This window comes from Centroberyx affinis, unplaced genomic scaffold (assembly GCF_046629955.1).
Source record: "Centroberyx affinis isolate AG114_WGS23_722 - 3 ecotype Tasmania unplaced genomic scaffold, CSIRO-AGI_Caff_v1 ptg005818l_1, whole genome shotgun sequence".
Taxonomy (NCBI): Eukaryota; Metazoa; Chordata; class Actinopteri; order Beryciformes; family Berycidae; genus Centroberyx; species Centroberyx affinis.
In genome coordinates, this window is record NW_027282950.1 from 1 (window position 1) to 16,234 (window position 16,234).

At 41.8% G+C, this 16,234-nt stretch overlaps 1 protein-coding gene across 1 annotated transcript; it reads right to left on the bottom strand.

Moving 5' to 3' along the window:
* Window positions 1–922: 922 nt before the first annotated feature.
* LOC139667852 (suppressor of tumorigenicity 7 protein homolog) lies at window positions 923–15,664 on the bottom strand (the record flags this gene model as incomplete). The annotated part of the gene is made up of 7 exons (XM_071547326.1): window positions 15,581–15,664; window positions 11,833–11,992; window positions 6,966–7,020; window positions 4,774–4,889; window positions 4,518–4,593; window positions 2,088–2,242; window positions 923–1,020 (listed from the first exon to the last, which is right to left on the bottom strand). Coding segments are annotated over exons 1-7 (738 nt in total), but the record flags the coding sequence as incomplete, so codon positions are not given.
* Window positions 15,665–16,234: the final 570 nt, after the last annotated feature.

A 16,234-nucleotide genomic window follows, 5' to 3' on the forward strand; every position in this document is an offset into this window, starting at 1 on the left:
CTCACTGTTTAATAAATGCATCTAGGAGCAAGAAAACTGTTTATACACAGAAAATCTCTACTGTCCAGTTAAAACCTGGAAATTTGAGTGAATGTCACAGTTTTACTCGACCCTGAGGCCCATGAAACATTTATATGAAACACAGTTCATATTGTCACAGAGCTTGAGCTTTGTTTAAAAAGCTCAAGACAAACCTAGACTTTACTTTTTGCCCTGTTATTTTTCTTTTATCTATTTATTTTTATTTTAAATTGGATTTTCTTTTACTCTATGTGAAGTGAAATGCATTGTTATGTATGAAATGTGCTATATTATATATATATTGACTGATTGGTTGGTTGATTGCAGATGTACAAGTGTCAATGGTAAAAATTTGTCCCAATTTTCTTAATCCTGATGAAGTACATGCACAATATTATATCAGCTTTAGGAAAGTCAGTGGGTTTGAAAAAAGTGTGTGTGTGTGTGAGTGAGTGAGTGAGAGAGCGAGAGGGAGAGAGAGAGAGAAAGAGGGGGGACAGGAGAACTGGGAACAAGAGAGAGATGTAAACAAGAAGATGAGGACAAAACAGGAGGAACAGCAGGAGGCTGGTTCCAAAGGAGAATTAAAGAGATCAGAGAGGGGAAGAGGAGAGAGAGAGCAAAACAGTAGATAATGATGGAGAGAATAGACAGGCTAGAGAAAACAGAAGGAAAAGGAGAATATAATAAGAGAGAAAGAGGAGATAGACAGCAAACCAGAGTAGATGAAGAGAGAGAGGGGGAGAGAGAGAGAGAGAACCAGACAAAAATTAGCATGCTAGAATTTTTAGAGTATGTAACAGGTGTGTGTGTGTGTGTGTGTGTGTGTGTGTGTGTGTGTGTGTGTGTGTGTGTGTGTGTGTGTGTGTGTGTGTGTTCTGCTGGCATGCTGTGTACTTACGTCTCTCATCATTTTAACTGCTTCTCGTGTGCGGCCGAGCTTTCTGGAGCACATGGCCAGTCTCCTCTTTATGTACACCAAGACGTTGGTGTCCCTTCCTGGTGGACACACACACACACACACACACACACACACACACAAAACAGGGTATGAATTGACACATACAAATCACGTGCCATCTAGCCACAATTGTTGCCCCCCATGAAATTGCTCAGACTATGGATCAGTCTCTGTCTGTCTGTGTGTCATACTCCATATCTCAGACTTCTGATCATTGATAGATTTGCCTACTTCAATCTGGCATTTTAAAAATTACCCTCATTGGCCCAAGGGGGGCGCTATAGTCACAGGTGAAAACAATCAGTCATATCCCACTTAAAGAGACACATATCCAGCTAACTTCGCTTAACAAATTTGCCTCCAGGACCATCAGTGTACACCATATTCAATTTTACACCATTTGGAGTTTCTTGAAACAGTTTTTCCCTTTTTTCATCTATTTACTGATTGGCCCAAAGGGTGCCTGCATCATTTGTACAATCAGCCAATCTGGTGTACCACAAATGTCTCAAAAAAGAAAAGACTACCAGACAGAGCAAAGGGACCTAGAAAATGTATTTGCTCCATAACAGACTTGAAAATTTAAATTTGAGCTTTTTGTGTAACTTGTTACCAGTTGGCCCAAAGGGTGACTGCATCATCTGAAATGTTCAGTGTTGACCTACTGTACAGTCAGTACAGTGTGTGTGTGTGTGTGTGTGTCTGTGTGTGTATGTCTTAATGTGTGTATGTTTGTGTGTGCATGTATTTTATAGTGTGTATGTTTTGTCTTTTTGTGTCTGTACATGGTGTTATGTGTGTGCCTGTGTGTGTACCTTCATGAGTGTATGTTTATGTGTTTTCATGTCTTTTTGTGTCTGTAAGTGTCATTATGTGTGTGTCTATACGTGTGTGTGTGTGTGGGGTGAAGGTTTGGCTCAAGTGTTTGGGAAGTGTGTGTTCAACAAAGACAACAAGAGCGACTCTACCTTGGATGTGAGTGTATGGGAGGCTGAGGCTATTTTATTTTATTGTTGACATGGTGAAGTGTTCTTAGCGTGTGCGTGCGTGTGTGTGTGTGTGTGTGTGTGTGTGTGTGTGTGTGTGTGTGTGTGTGTGTACTCACTGTGCTGGGCTTCATACTGTGTACCGTGGTGCTGGAGCTGCTGGCTGCGGCGGTAGCAGCTCTCTCCGGCCTTCAGCGCCTGTTTAAACAAACGCTCAGCCTCCATGATGGTGGTGGCCTCCTCCTCCGCCAGCAGGATGTACGCTGTCGCACAACTGGAGGAGAGGAGGAGGAGGGGGGGGGGGGGGGGAGAGGCAGAGGAAGAGAGGAGCAAGGGGTAGGAAAAGAGGGGAGGAGGAGGAGAAGAAGAAAGGAGAGGAGAAAAGAGGTTGAGAGAATAGGAAAACAGGCGATGACAGTAAGAAAAGAGGAAAAGAGAAAGAGGGGAGAAGATAGAAGAGAGGTGAGGAAAGGAGAAGAGGAGAAGAAGAAAGGAAAGGACAGAAGAGGTTGAGAGAATAGGAAAACAAGGGAGGAAAGGAGGCGATGACAGTAAGAAAAGATGAGAAGAGAGAAAGGAGGGAAGGAGACGAAAGGAAGATGGGGTGAGAAAAGAGGTGAGGAAAGGATAGAAGGAAAGAGAGGAGTGGAGGAGAGGAAAGAAGCCGAGAGAATAGGAAAAGAGGGGAGGAAAGAGGAGGTGAGGACAAGAAAAGAGGAGAGGAGAGAGCATCTGCGGTTACTATACGGTTATATATTGTTTACTGCTCGTATTTTGAAAGTGGATCTTTTATTAATCTTTACTGAACTTTTTCCGTTTCCCTCAAACTTTCATTCTCGTATTCTCCTGTTTCATTCACTCATTTATTATCTCACTTTACAGTCTGCACTGCAGAGTGTGTGTGTGTGTTTGTGTGTGTGTGTGTGTGTGTGTGTGTGTGCGTGTGTGTGTGTGTGTGTGTGCTCAGTAAAGCCTCTTTTAAAGCTCATGTATTCTTCAGCAGCGGCTGACAGAGCGCTGATCAAAGGCGTCTCCCTCTGAGCGGAGCTGCTGTCACGGCTTTGCTGAGCGCTGAGAGCATCGTCTAACCCTCCCACACTTCTACTGCGCAGAGGCTCCCTAAAAATAAATCCATGCTACCTTGAAAACAAGTAAACACATCGCCCGCCCCCCTCGGGCCAGTCGGTAACGAGGTGCGTCATCGTTCCAAGTCGGACCGGTGGTGCGGCAGTTTGGCCTTTCAAAGTTTCAAAGTTTGAAATTTTAAAGCGATATTCCACTTAGTTCTAACATGGTGGGGGTTATTTGGCACTTGAACACAATGAAAACCAAAATATAAACTACTCACCAAGATCGGATGCAGCTGGACGAGAATGGAAGTTTTCAGGCTATTTTCGTGGCCCCATTCAAATTAACTAGAATTTATAACCTCCTCCTCTGCTCTCCTTGTCTTCTCTCCTCCTCTTCTCCTCTCCTCGTCTCCTCTCCTCTCTCCTCCCCTCCCCTCTCCTCTCCTGTCCTTGTCTCCTCTCCTCTCCTCCTCTCCTTGTCTCCTCTCTTCCTCTCCTCTCCCCTCTCTCCTCCTCTCCTCTCCTTGTCTCCTCGTCTCCTCTCCTCTCCTCCTCTCCTTGTCTCCTCGTCTCCTCTCCTCTCTCCTCTCCTCGTCTCCTCTCCTCTCCTCCTCTCCTTGTCTCCTCGTCTCCTCTCCTCTCTCCTCTCCTCTCTCCTCTCTCCTCTCCTTGTCTCCTCTCCTCTGCTCTCCTCTCCTCTCCTCTCCTTGTCTCCTCTCCTCCATGGTGGGACACACAAACCGCTCTCCAATTATAGTAGTGGGATGGGAAGTAAAAATCGGAATGCTATCAATGCGATCAAGTGCCAAATAACCCCCATGTTAAAACTTAGTGGAATATTGCTTTAATTACAGCGCCCCTGTCAGGCCAATCTGTGTTTTGTTTTTTTTAAACACCAGAACACGGTGTCAAAATGCATCAAGTTTGCTCCAAGTTTTGTCAAAGTCGGACCAGTGGTGTCGATTTTTCGAAGTTTCAAGTAAAAGAGGAAGCACATGTTTGATTTGGTGGCAGGAGACGGGAGCTGCAAGATGATCTGGATCCCAAACTGAGAAATGCTCCTGCCAGGTGTGACTGTGTACAGCTGTATGAATGTAAAGCAGGGTGTTGATGGAAGAGAGTATGGAGCTCAGTCAGTCTTTCCTGGATGAATCAAGGCTTTAAAAAATAAAATTAAATATCGTTGGGCACTTTCAATTCTATACCTGTTGATTTTCCAATTTAGGAGGTCATGTGCTCCTAGGGCTGTCTGATTGTTTTGCTAAATATTGTGATCAGGATTATTATATTGTATCACCATCATCAGCCTGGATTAAAATTATTTTGATTACACTTCTGGCATCTTATATCAACATCTTGACTATTTTAAACAACAGTGGAAACTGTAAATTGCCCATTTCTATCTCTAACATTTATAAAACAATAGACAGCAGTAGTTGTACTAAAGTAGAGAGAGAGAGAGAGAGATTGTGAACTCACTCTTCCAGCTCCAGAGCTTCATGTGCAGCAGAGATACGAGCCTGTGGGTTCCTCTCTCTCCACGCCTTCTGCATGACTGGCAACACACACACACACACACACACACACCACATTTAAGAGGTCAGAGGGGTCATCTTACCACCTGTGCACATGAATCAAAATGTATGTGTGTGTGTATGAGTGTATATCTGTATCTGTGTGAGAGTATTTATGAGTCTGTGTGTGTGTGTGTGTGTGTGTGTGTGTGTGTCCTCACTGGCGTCTGCAGGGCGGAGGTGGTCTGAGTCGCAGGTGAAGAAGGTCTGGTGGTCTTGCGCTGACAGGTTCATGTCGTAGTACGTCAGCGGCTCTCTGCCTGTCACCCACGTATACCTGCACACACACACACACACACACACACACACACACACACACATACAAAATGAGACATATTCATATTTGACCTACCCTATAAAGATGAAAATGGAAAACAAACCAAGTACTGCATGAGAAGAGAAGGAAAGAAACAGCAGGGAGCAAAAAGAGAAAGAAACCAAAAAAGAGAAAAAGATGAACGAATAGAGAGGGAGATTAAGACAGAGAGATATATTTTATTTGGTTATTGGTTTAACAGTAATAGGGTCAAAGAGTTGTACTGACTTAATGCCAAATATCCAGTTTTTGATCACTAATCAGTATTGGAATCAATTACTGCTGGTGACACCAAAGTTAGAAGCCTAATCACCGCTCTGTGTGTGTTTGATGTGATCGCTCTACATTGTGATATAATGTGAAATTGATATTTGATCGTCATTCCAATAAAGCTGAAGTGAAGTGAACTGAGCTGAAACAGAACTGAGCTGAAATTATCTGGATTGAACGACACTGAACTGTAATGAACTGAAGTGAACAGGAGTGGAATAAACTGAACTGATCTGGTCTGAACTATATTCAACTGAACTGAAACTGAACTGGATTGAACTACAACGGGAATAAACTGACGTGAATGAAACTTAACTGAAACTGAACTAAAGTGAACTGTAATAAACTGAAGGGAACTGGACTGATCTGAACTGAACTATAATAAACTGAACTGTAATAAAGTCAATAAAACTAAAGTGGGGTTCAGAGTAACTGCAGGCTTCAGAAAACCAAATTTAAGACTTTTTTAAGACTTTTTTTTTTTTTTAATGCTGCCTGGAATTGAATCAAAGACCAATTTAACAACCAAAATAAAGAAAAGCTGACAAAACCAGCCTATTTCTGACTGAACACAGCTAATTAAAGTTGTGAAACTATGAGCAGAATAAGGACACCAGGGAATTAATTAAGGGACATGAAGTCTAATTCTGTTTAGTAAATCAGATAGGATGCATACTGTGCTACTAACCCTGTTCTGTACTAATTTAAAAGTGGACAAAGAAACCTGTCATTACATGGTGTAAAAATAAGATCTCTAATAACTGTATTTAACACATTATAATACTTCTTAAATTTATGCAGAATTTTTAAATATTTGCATCCGATACCCTGGGACCGGACTAGAATGAACTGAACAAAACTGAATTGAAATGGAACTAAACTGAATTAAATTGTGTGACTAGGGGATTAGATGGAGATCAACAGGAGAGGCCAAGGGGGCTGATGGGTAGGGAGAGAGAGACAGAGACAGGAGAACTGGGAAAAATAGAGAGAAATAAGAAGAGGAGGAGAGAGAGAGCAAAACAGTAGATGATGGAGAGAACAGAGAAAGACAGGCTAGAGAAAACAGAAGGAAACAGAAAATAGTAAGAGAGAAAGAGGAGATAGACAGCAAACCAGAGTAGATGATAAAGATAGAAGACTGAAGAGAAAAAAAGACAAGATTAGGAGAAAGCTGAAAATGAGTAGATCAGAAAAGCGAAAGATCACAATGAGATGGATGAAAGAGTAGATCAGAGGGAGAGGGAAAGAGGACAAAATAGAGACATGAGAGAAGATAGACAGACATGACAGAAAAGAGAGACAAAGAGGAGAGAGAAAATGAGTAGATCAGAGAAGGAAAGAGGAGAAAGACACCTTAGTAGAGAAAGACACACAGTAGATGACAGAAAGAAGTGAGAGACGAGAGAGGAAAAAAGAGGAAGAAAGGGAAAGAGAGAGCAGATCAAAGAGAGTGAAAAGGAAGACAAACAGAGAAGCAGAAGAGCAAAAAAAAAGAGTAAATCAAGAGGGAGAAAACGGAGAAAGGCAAAGACGAGAGAAAACAAAGGAGAAGAGGGAGCAAGAGGGAAGATGAGCAGATCAGAGAGGGAGAGAAGAAAATGAAAGACAGCAGGAGAGAGAGAGAGAAAGGCAGACAAGAGAAAACAAAAGAGAAGGAGCGAGAGAGAGAGAGAGAGAGAGAAGTTATTCCTCAAGGCAAACTCTGAAGCCCCAGCCCAGCGGAGGGGGTTTTTAGATGCAGGTAGCTCAGCTGCCGTCACTCACCGATTATATTCAGCTCCACGAAATAAATTCAGCGGATTTCGCCATACTTTACATTCTGCAGGAGGGAGACAGAGAGAGAGAGAGAGAGAACAACACTGGTGATGAGTGTCAAGGGCAAAGTCGACACTGAGCCTCCTCACAGCGCTTCAAAGGGGCTCCGGCGTGCATCCTGCCATCCATCCATCCAGCCTGCCTGCCTGCCTGGCACGTCGGCCGCTTTGAGGCCGGAGCTGTGAGGGAAAATGGCTTCAAACTCCTCAGCAGCCCAACGCTCCTCTACCGACGCTCTCCATCACGTCCAGGAAAAAGCAATGAGCCTCTGTTCTGGCTAGCAGCGCTAAACAGATGAATGTGGGATGCAGGGTTCGAACAATACAGGTTTTTACCAAGGTTGATACCAATACCAATATTTCTGGATTGAAGCTGCCAATAGTCAACATCTTCTGCTGAAATTTAGCATCATAAAATTTGGATTAGGATTAAGAATTGCATTCCTCACAGGGTGGAAAAGCATTTTGGCCACAGGACACTAAAACTCTCCAGTGAAACCCAGGATGATGATTTTGAAGTGGAAATTGAAGTTAATGATGCATACTTTTGTAGAATACAATCAAAATGTCTCTTTAGAGTCAATTCACGTTAAAGGCTTCCTGTAGATCAGTGGTTCTCAACGTGGGGTCCGGGGATCACCAGGGGTCCTTGAGGGGGGTTCCAGGGGGTCCCCAGCAAATTGATGAATTGTTAAACTTCAGCATTATTTATTTTACAAGAAGTTAACTCAATTAGAGAATGTAGAGGGATGACTATTTTGGTCATAGTTTTACTGTTATCTCTTTGTCTACAATATAGAGAGTCATAGGATTCTGGACAAAATCATATCTGACAATAAAAATATTCTCAGATTTGGGTCCAAGAGAAAAAATCTAAACAAATGGGGGTCTGTGGTTCTAATGTGGAGTAAATTAGGGGTCCTTGATATGAAAAAGGTTGAGAATCACTGCTGTAGATAACCATTCTAATGTTGATCAATTACACAATAAATATGTAATCAAACAAACTGAATCATATCCGTCATATCGGAAATGGATGACACTGACTGGATGATTTTTTAAATAAATATCGGTCCAACATTTACATTACATTATGTCATTTAGCAGACGGTTTTGTCCAAAGCGACTTACAATAAGTACATTTTGTGAACCCTAGTAAGTGCTGGGCTTGGCTCCCGGTGTTGCTATGAGACAGTGAAAACTGTCAGGAACATGCAGCAGCACCTCCTCTCTGTTGGAAACGGCAAGAAAAACAAGCCGGCGTTGTTGGCGAGAGGTTCCTGCACATCCAGCTGACATTCATTCAAGGCTAGTCTCTCACACATACTGTATGCTGGCCTTGACAGCAGAACTTTTAAATTGTTTAGTCTATTTTTGTACACGGTGGAAAATTTACAGATGACTGTTCCTGTCATGCATCTGAGGAATTAACCGATTCACTGTTGCGTAGTTGCTGCGCAGATGTCAGGCGAGGTGCTGCTTAGATTAGGATGGAAATCCCTAGATAACAAGAGTTTATACTACAACATTCTTTCAATCAGAGTACAGACCCATGACTAATCAATCGAGTGTCATTTGAATGACTTTACTTGAGACCGTCTGCCTTCGACTTCCTCCGTAACAACAAAAAACAGAATACACCACACCCTGCATCTCCGGCTTCAATGGAGGGATTTACACAGAGTAGATTATTAGCCAGAAAAGTGGGGATTACTACAGCAAAAATAATTAGAAAGCCTTTCTTTTCTCGATCACAGCTTGTTGATTTAACACAGCAAGCATAATCCCATTTAATTCAAAGTGTTTGGCTGAAAACAAATGCAGACACGGCTGCGTCATGCCTCCATCTGACAGAGTTCAGCACCAGGATCACCAGGAAGAAACAGATTAGGTAAGGTTATTGATTATTACTGTTCAAACTTTAATTTTCATTGCAACTTTTATTCGGTGATGAAATGTTTTCAGCACAAAAACTGCTTGTAAAAAAGCAGGCTAACACATTTGGTTCAGTTGATGCTTGCATTATTGATGCATAAGCAGGATAAATCTTCCCATGTAACATCTGCAATGGAACCAAAGGATTGATGCAGCGGTAACACAGATTTTCTCATTTGAAGTGAATGAATTTCCATGGGGGAGCAGCAACACATTCAACGGATTAAGTGTGATCAAGGCGTCACTGATGGGAGGATGGAAGCCAAGGAGCCGCCGGGCAGAGCTCGCTCAAAATGAATGTGGAGAATATTCCTGAACAGCCAGAGAAAAGGACAGACTGACATTTCCTAGATCTGCACCACTGGGCCGTGAGCAAGGCATTAACACTGCCAGGGTTGGGGGTTCGATTCCCTGTGTAACTCAATGGGTAGAGCATGGCACTCCCACTGCGTTTTGGGACACTGGAGTGAAACTGACTATTTCATATATTCTGATTATTGAATTATCAGGAGCTCGTCTTGTCTGTGTGTGTGTTCTAGTCTTTGTCCTGTTTATTTTGTAATGTTATGTGTTAGGATGTAAGTGTAATGGTTGCATTGTCACTATGTAAAGTCTGTTTTGTGGACCCCAGGAAGAATACCTGCTGCAATGCTGTGGCTAATGGGGATCCTAATAAACTAAACAGCCAGGAACAGGGTTCAGAGTTTCCAGACCTACCTATGCTGAAAATGTCTGTTCTGTTCTGTTCTGTTCTGTTCTGTTCTGTTCTGTTCTGTTCTGTTCTGTTCTGTTCTGTTCTGTTCTGTTCTGTTCTGTTCTGTTCTGTTCTGTTCTGTTCTGTTCTGTTCTGTTCTGTGGATAAAAGCCTCTACCAACAGGAATATGTACTATATGTTAACAAACATTTCCTATAGCTGCAAACACGTTTTGAGCATGTGAGTGGAGAAAATTGCTCTGAACATTGGCTATAATTTAACAAAAATACTTGTAAGTAAAAACAAGTCTAAATGCCCGTCTGAAAACTACACATTAAAATCAAGCTCAAGTTCCTGTCGTTGCCTCCCAGCCGGGCCGGTGGGACTCGTCTCGGTGCAGGTGACAAATTGCTCTGACATTTACAACACTTTTGCCATTTAGTTCTTTTCTTTTTCTTTGTTGGAGTTAACACAGCAGAACCAAACTGAAGTGTTCTGTATTACTGAGACCTTGACCTGCAACACAACCAGAACTGTGCTGGAGAAGCCAAAGTGAGCAGGGACTCTCTGAAGCAGCGCTGTGCGGCAGTTAGCTGAATAGAGGGTGATGGTGATGATGATGACGACCATTGTGGCGACCGTGGTGAAGATAATGTTTAGGGTTCCAAAATAACAGCGTCCCAACATCCCTGGATGCCAAAATACTAGGTCTGGCCCTGACTATTCGACAATTCGGTTGTTAGGTTGACATTCAAAGTGAAAAATTCTGGATTCAAATGTACTTTTAACTGCAATAATTTCAGAGTTTCCGTTATATACATTGCCGCTGCAAAATTATTGCCGCCGCTGCTTCAGAATTTTATGAAATGCCATGAAGTCGCAATTACACGACTCTCCAGAGGGCTTTTAATTTGAAACGACGGATACAGAAAGTGGCGCCGCCCGGCCGAGGCGAGAGGGAGAGAGAGAAAGAAAAGAAAAAGAAAGAAGAGAGAGGGAAAGGTATAAACGTCGGTAAAATAATTGCCAACGATGTTTATATAAGCTATGTATTAAAATATTCCTGATTGCATTTTCAGATGAGTTTGTTAAAATATTTCTCCAAGAAGAGAAAGATGCCTGATGTCGATGAGGGAGATAGTCAGGTAACGTTACTTTAGCTAGGGAGGGGCTCAAGGTTCTTAGCTATGCCCCGAAGTTTTGAAGGGAAAGAAATGCCTTCTGGTTCTAAAATATGTAACGTCAGTGGTGGCTACTACAATATTTTAATGTTCTTACTGGTTCCGTGATCAAATATTTGTGATGTGAGAGAATTATCTAACGTTACTCATTCTCAAATGTAACCTTATTAGACAAGTAGACAGGCAGTGTGTAGTGAAGTGTGTGAAGCAGGAGAGGGCAGAAAGTGAGGAGAGTGGAGTATGTTTTAAAGTTTGTTTTGCAGTCAAGTGTCACTTTATTTCATATTTTTTAATTACCTATTGATATTCACTCTGACTGCCGGCATACTACGCGCGCGCATCACCCAGGTACAACAAAACCCTTTCCCCCCACTGCTAAAAAAAAATCCCAGAGGAAACACTGAATTTATCTGCATTTCAGGCTTCGAGGATTCGGTCATAATGCCTAGTTATGAAACATTTTTTTTAAATATTATGTTGCCTATTATTGAGAACAAGTATTTGAATGTTCATTCAGAAATCACAAGTATTTCGCAGTCTGTAAAATGGCATTTGGGCCAGCCATACAAAATAGCAAAAAGATAAAAAAGCAGTGACTGGAATTATATTCTGGGACAGTTTCAGGACAGAAGTAGAATGAAGTTTAATTACCACATGCCATGTTACTTTTTTTAAAATTGTTTTTGATTTTTTCCTATCAAATAGTGCCTGATTGAACAGGAGGAAAAGAAACTACAAAGATCATTTTCTGTGGGACAAATCTGTCTGATACTAAACTCCCTCTGCTCTTGTATGCTAGCTGAGAGCATATGATTACTTTAAATCACCTGGAAAGTGATTTTTTTTTACCAGTTTTTACATAGGTAAGTGTAAAGATGTTGGTGACAGTGAATATGATGTGAAACAACAAAATGGAGTACCAGTTCTGGAAAAAATATTACGAGTTTCTAGTATGGTACAGAGTTTCCATGTAGGCGATGATAATGATGATATCAACAGTTCTTACCGGACACACTTTGCCGATTGGAGTCGGCCTCCCCATTACTAGTGTTGGAGTTGCTGGGGGAGCTGCTGTCCACTCCACCCAGCAGGGGGCGCAGGTGGCTCACCGACACCTGCTCTATGAAGGAGGTGCCATACTTCCTGAAATACCACCACTCAAATATCTGAGAGAGAGAGAGAGAAGGAGAGAGAGAGAGAGTGAGTAGAGAGAAAGAGAGACAGTGAGTAGAGAGACAGTGAGAGTATTGTATTTAGACACTCTGGGCAGTACTGTTCCTTTCATGCCAATAAGGCATATTAAATTAAATACTGAAAGAGATAGAGACAAAGAAAAGAGAGAAATTTAGACTTTTCATGTGACATTCATTCGATGAAAAGTACAGAGCAGATTGTCTGAGTTTAGTTCAATGCTCTTTGGTTTGGTTTGTACGTCACCGACTAATATGGATTGCAAACACTCTTTTGTACATACTGCTCTTTGATTGGCATCTACTGTCAATTCAATTCAATTCAATTCAATGATGCTTTATTGGCATGACAACATTCACACATTTGTATTGCCAAAGCATAACGATGTAACAATGTGAACAATGTAAAACAAAAACACTACACTATTATTGCTATTGCTACAGTTCTAACATCACTACATCATCATCTGTCAGTTGTCAGGAAACTATGTATATTGATGTAAGTGGGTCTTCACTGTGCTGGTGGCTATTTCCCACCCTGCTTTTCAGACATCTTTGTGTTTCAAATCAGAATGAGGACCAGGTTAACCCACTGATTAGCCCAGTCTGGATCGGTGGTAATCAAACTTGTGCCATGGAGGCTCAAGGGTCTGCAGGTTTTCATTCCAGCCAATCACTACAGTGGCTGATTTCACTTGATTAGCACCTTGAACCAGAGAGGAGGACCTAATCAGCAAAATCCTCGGGTGTAGCTGTAAATGGTTGGAATGAAAACCTGCAGCCTCTCGGGTCACGGTGACACAAGGCTGAGAGCCACTGGCCTCCATCTTGATCAACTTCACCTCTACATCTGCAGCCTGCCTCGTCCCTGTGCTGGGTCTGTGCAGCACTAACATTAAGCGTTTGTCTAACAAATTCTCACACACCAGTTTCACACACAAGGCCTGTCCAGTCTCTCCACTTCAAAAAGCACCTCAACTGTTTCACCGATAACAAATCATTTGTTCTGTAATTAGCCAATCAGATGATTACTTTCTATTAGGGGTGGGATGATATGCTTATCTCACAATACGATTCGATACAACCACGATACGATATGATAAATAAAAGTTTATGTTAGAAGTATGTTTATTTCTGAGCCACATATCTTTCTAGCAATGGCATTTACTCGCTAGAATGTAAACAACAATTTAAAAATGCCATTACAAAGTGCAAATAATATAATTTTGATAGAGAGCTTGTGAAATTGTGATGGTCAAGCCGTCTCACTTGTTATTACTACAGCAGAATAAAATGGAGCAAATATCACGATTCATTTTTCTGCCCCATGATACGTATTGTCACATTTTTGTATTGCAATACATTGAATTTTGATATATCGTCCCATCCCTACTGTCTATATTCTATGGTAGCCTGGAGGTGAGAGATGTGGGCTTGTGAGGTTGCTGGCTCGAATCCACAGACTGGCTGGGGGAAAACTGGGACAGAAAGTGAATGAGAAATGCTCTCCCCTTCCTCAACATCTACCACTGAGGTGCCTTTGAGCAAGGCACCCCCAGCAGCTCCGGTGAAGCCATTTAGTGGCCAACAGCAGAAGACTGGCTGCACTGGGCAGCTTGTAACTGTATGAATGTGGAACAGGGTTTTGATGAAAAAGAGTGTGCATGTGTACTCAATGAACTTTCCTTGTACAAAATTAAGTTTAAAAAAAAACACTAATCTGGTATCCAATTCATGGCAAAAGTAGCCAAGTTGATTGTGAGACGAACATCCTGATTCATGATGTGCTGTTTTACGAGGTGAACAGTCTACCATCTGACAAAGCTGTTATATTGTGTCAGGTTCTGCTTGAGGGAGGATGTGATATCGAATTTTGGATGGGGCTCGCCTGGTGCCCTTCAGTGGAAAACCACGTAACTGGGACACACACATATCCATTCCAACTACAGAGAAATGACCAGTATCGCTCCTACAAAAACAATTGGCTTCCACATTTCCCAATCTAATCATAGAACATGTGTGAAACTGATCGCCGTATCTAAGCAGCCTACGCAAATTGGCCAATAGCCCGCAGGGAAGATGGAGTGAGTTAATTAAGAGAGGAGCTATTTTAAAATGCAGACCAACCACTGCTGCACAGTTGGCTGTCTCTGTGAACAACTTAAAAGAGAGATAAAACATCTGCATAAGTAGGAACATGCTCACTTACAATTTCATTACGTTACTTCCCCACTTCGATGATTTTTGTCACATCTTTAGTCATTCTATTTTTATTTGAATACTTACATAAGCAGGCAAGACAACCAAGAACATATTCTCAGCAACGGTGTAGTGGAGTGGTTAGAGCTGCCCGGTACAACTATAATCATGCACTATTGGCCTCCACCAGAGCAGCTGGGGGGGAAAGTGCCTTGCTCAAGGGCAGGTGGTACTTGCTGAGGGAGGGGAAAGCCTGTCACGTTCACTTCTCCTGCCTAGATATTCCTAGCAGGTCAGGGGATCTGAACCGACAACCTTATAGTCACAAGTTCGCTTCTCTAACAATTAGGTGTTGGAATCAAATTAAGCTACTGTTAACTCATAGTATGATGGACTGGTGCATAGAGATGTTTACCTCTATTGATGTCACTACCGTCCCACAGCCAAAGAGCCCCCAAACATCTACCACTGGATACAAACATTGGGTTGTTGTGTGTTGCATGGTGGGATATGCCAGGAGCATATATGATGACATACTGTATATGCACCTCGCCTTATGAAGACAAAAATAATATGAATTTCCTTTCTCTTCCATGTTTTTTTAACCTCTGAACCTGTTACTATACTCCTAACAAATGACATCCTGTGCTCATAAATTCACCAAGGTAGCCACATCTGAAAATGGATTTTCTCTTTTTAAGATCATGAATGAGAAAGTCAAGTAGTCATTTAGCTGACGCTCCCATCCAGAACACACAATGAGTGCAACAGTAGAACAAGCCACAGTGCACTTGCAATAGCCTACTCCTGTCACACTAGAGCGACTATGTAAGAGAGAAGCACTAGACAGGCTCAGTGTTTACTCTTAGAGAAGATATCAATATCAGTGTCAATATCAGTATTGACTCCAAAATCAATATTAACATCAATCAATTTCAATATCGATATCAGCATCAATATTAGTACAGATGTTTTTTGAGACCGATACCAATAGCCAATATTTTCCCACCCATATCAGCCGATACCGATACCCATTTTTGTACGAATGCAGTTGCAATACAGGTAAAGCTTTTCAGACATGCCTATCTTAAGATAATGAAGTGTTTTTTAAACAAAAGACAATATTAATTTTATTCTGTTGCTAATTTGACAGTTGTATTAAGTGACACGCTCCTAGAAAAAAAGGTCACAAAAATGCCAATTCCACAATCAACCAAATATCGGCAAGACCAATACTGATATTTCTTTTGAAAGTTGATATCAGCTGATACAGATAGTCTGCAGATATATCGGTGCATCCTTAAGAACCAACAACAACATCAATATTGGTACCAATCCAGGCTGAAGTAAAAAACAGCATCTTACCAGTATGAGTCCTGATATGAGGGAGGAGGTTCCCGTCAGAGCCACGTAGAACTTGGGCGTCAGGGTGTTGAGAAACATGCTTACTGAAGAGGAGACACAAGAAGAAGAAAGACAGTAGGGTTAGCACTTCCTATTGAACAACTGAAAAACTGTCTTCTAGACCAAAGGAGGCTGCTTTACAAAAGAAAACTGGAAGCATCAAACGCTGTATGTTCACATAAAACTAGGCCACATTACTACTCAACAGCAAAGACTGGAAGAAAAACATCAAAAAGGCTCAAGATTCAAGGACGTTTGAGATTCCAAGACATGAAACGTTTCATGCAAGAACACACCATGCACATGCAGTGTTTGGCATTTCCCAGAGAGCCCCGCTGCGTGATATTAAACAACATCAGGGACCAGGGTTAGCCTTAACTTTAACATCAACTGTCAGCCATGAATGAGACATCCCAAAATTCACCAGCTGTTTTCAAAAAGACAAATATGATTTTTAGAGTGGAAAAACACCTTCTACATTCCTCTAGATGATGGTTGGTTGCCTGTCAAAATGTCTGATAAGAGTAGATAAACTAGAAAAAAACATATTGTCAATTTACCAGCATTTCGCTGGTAGCTGGCAGTTAATTTTCCCAGCCTGGTTTTATCAGCTCA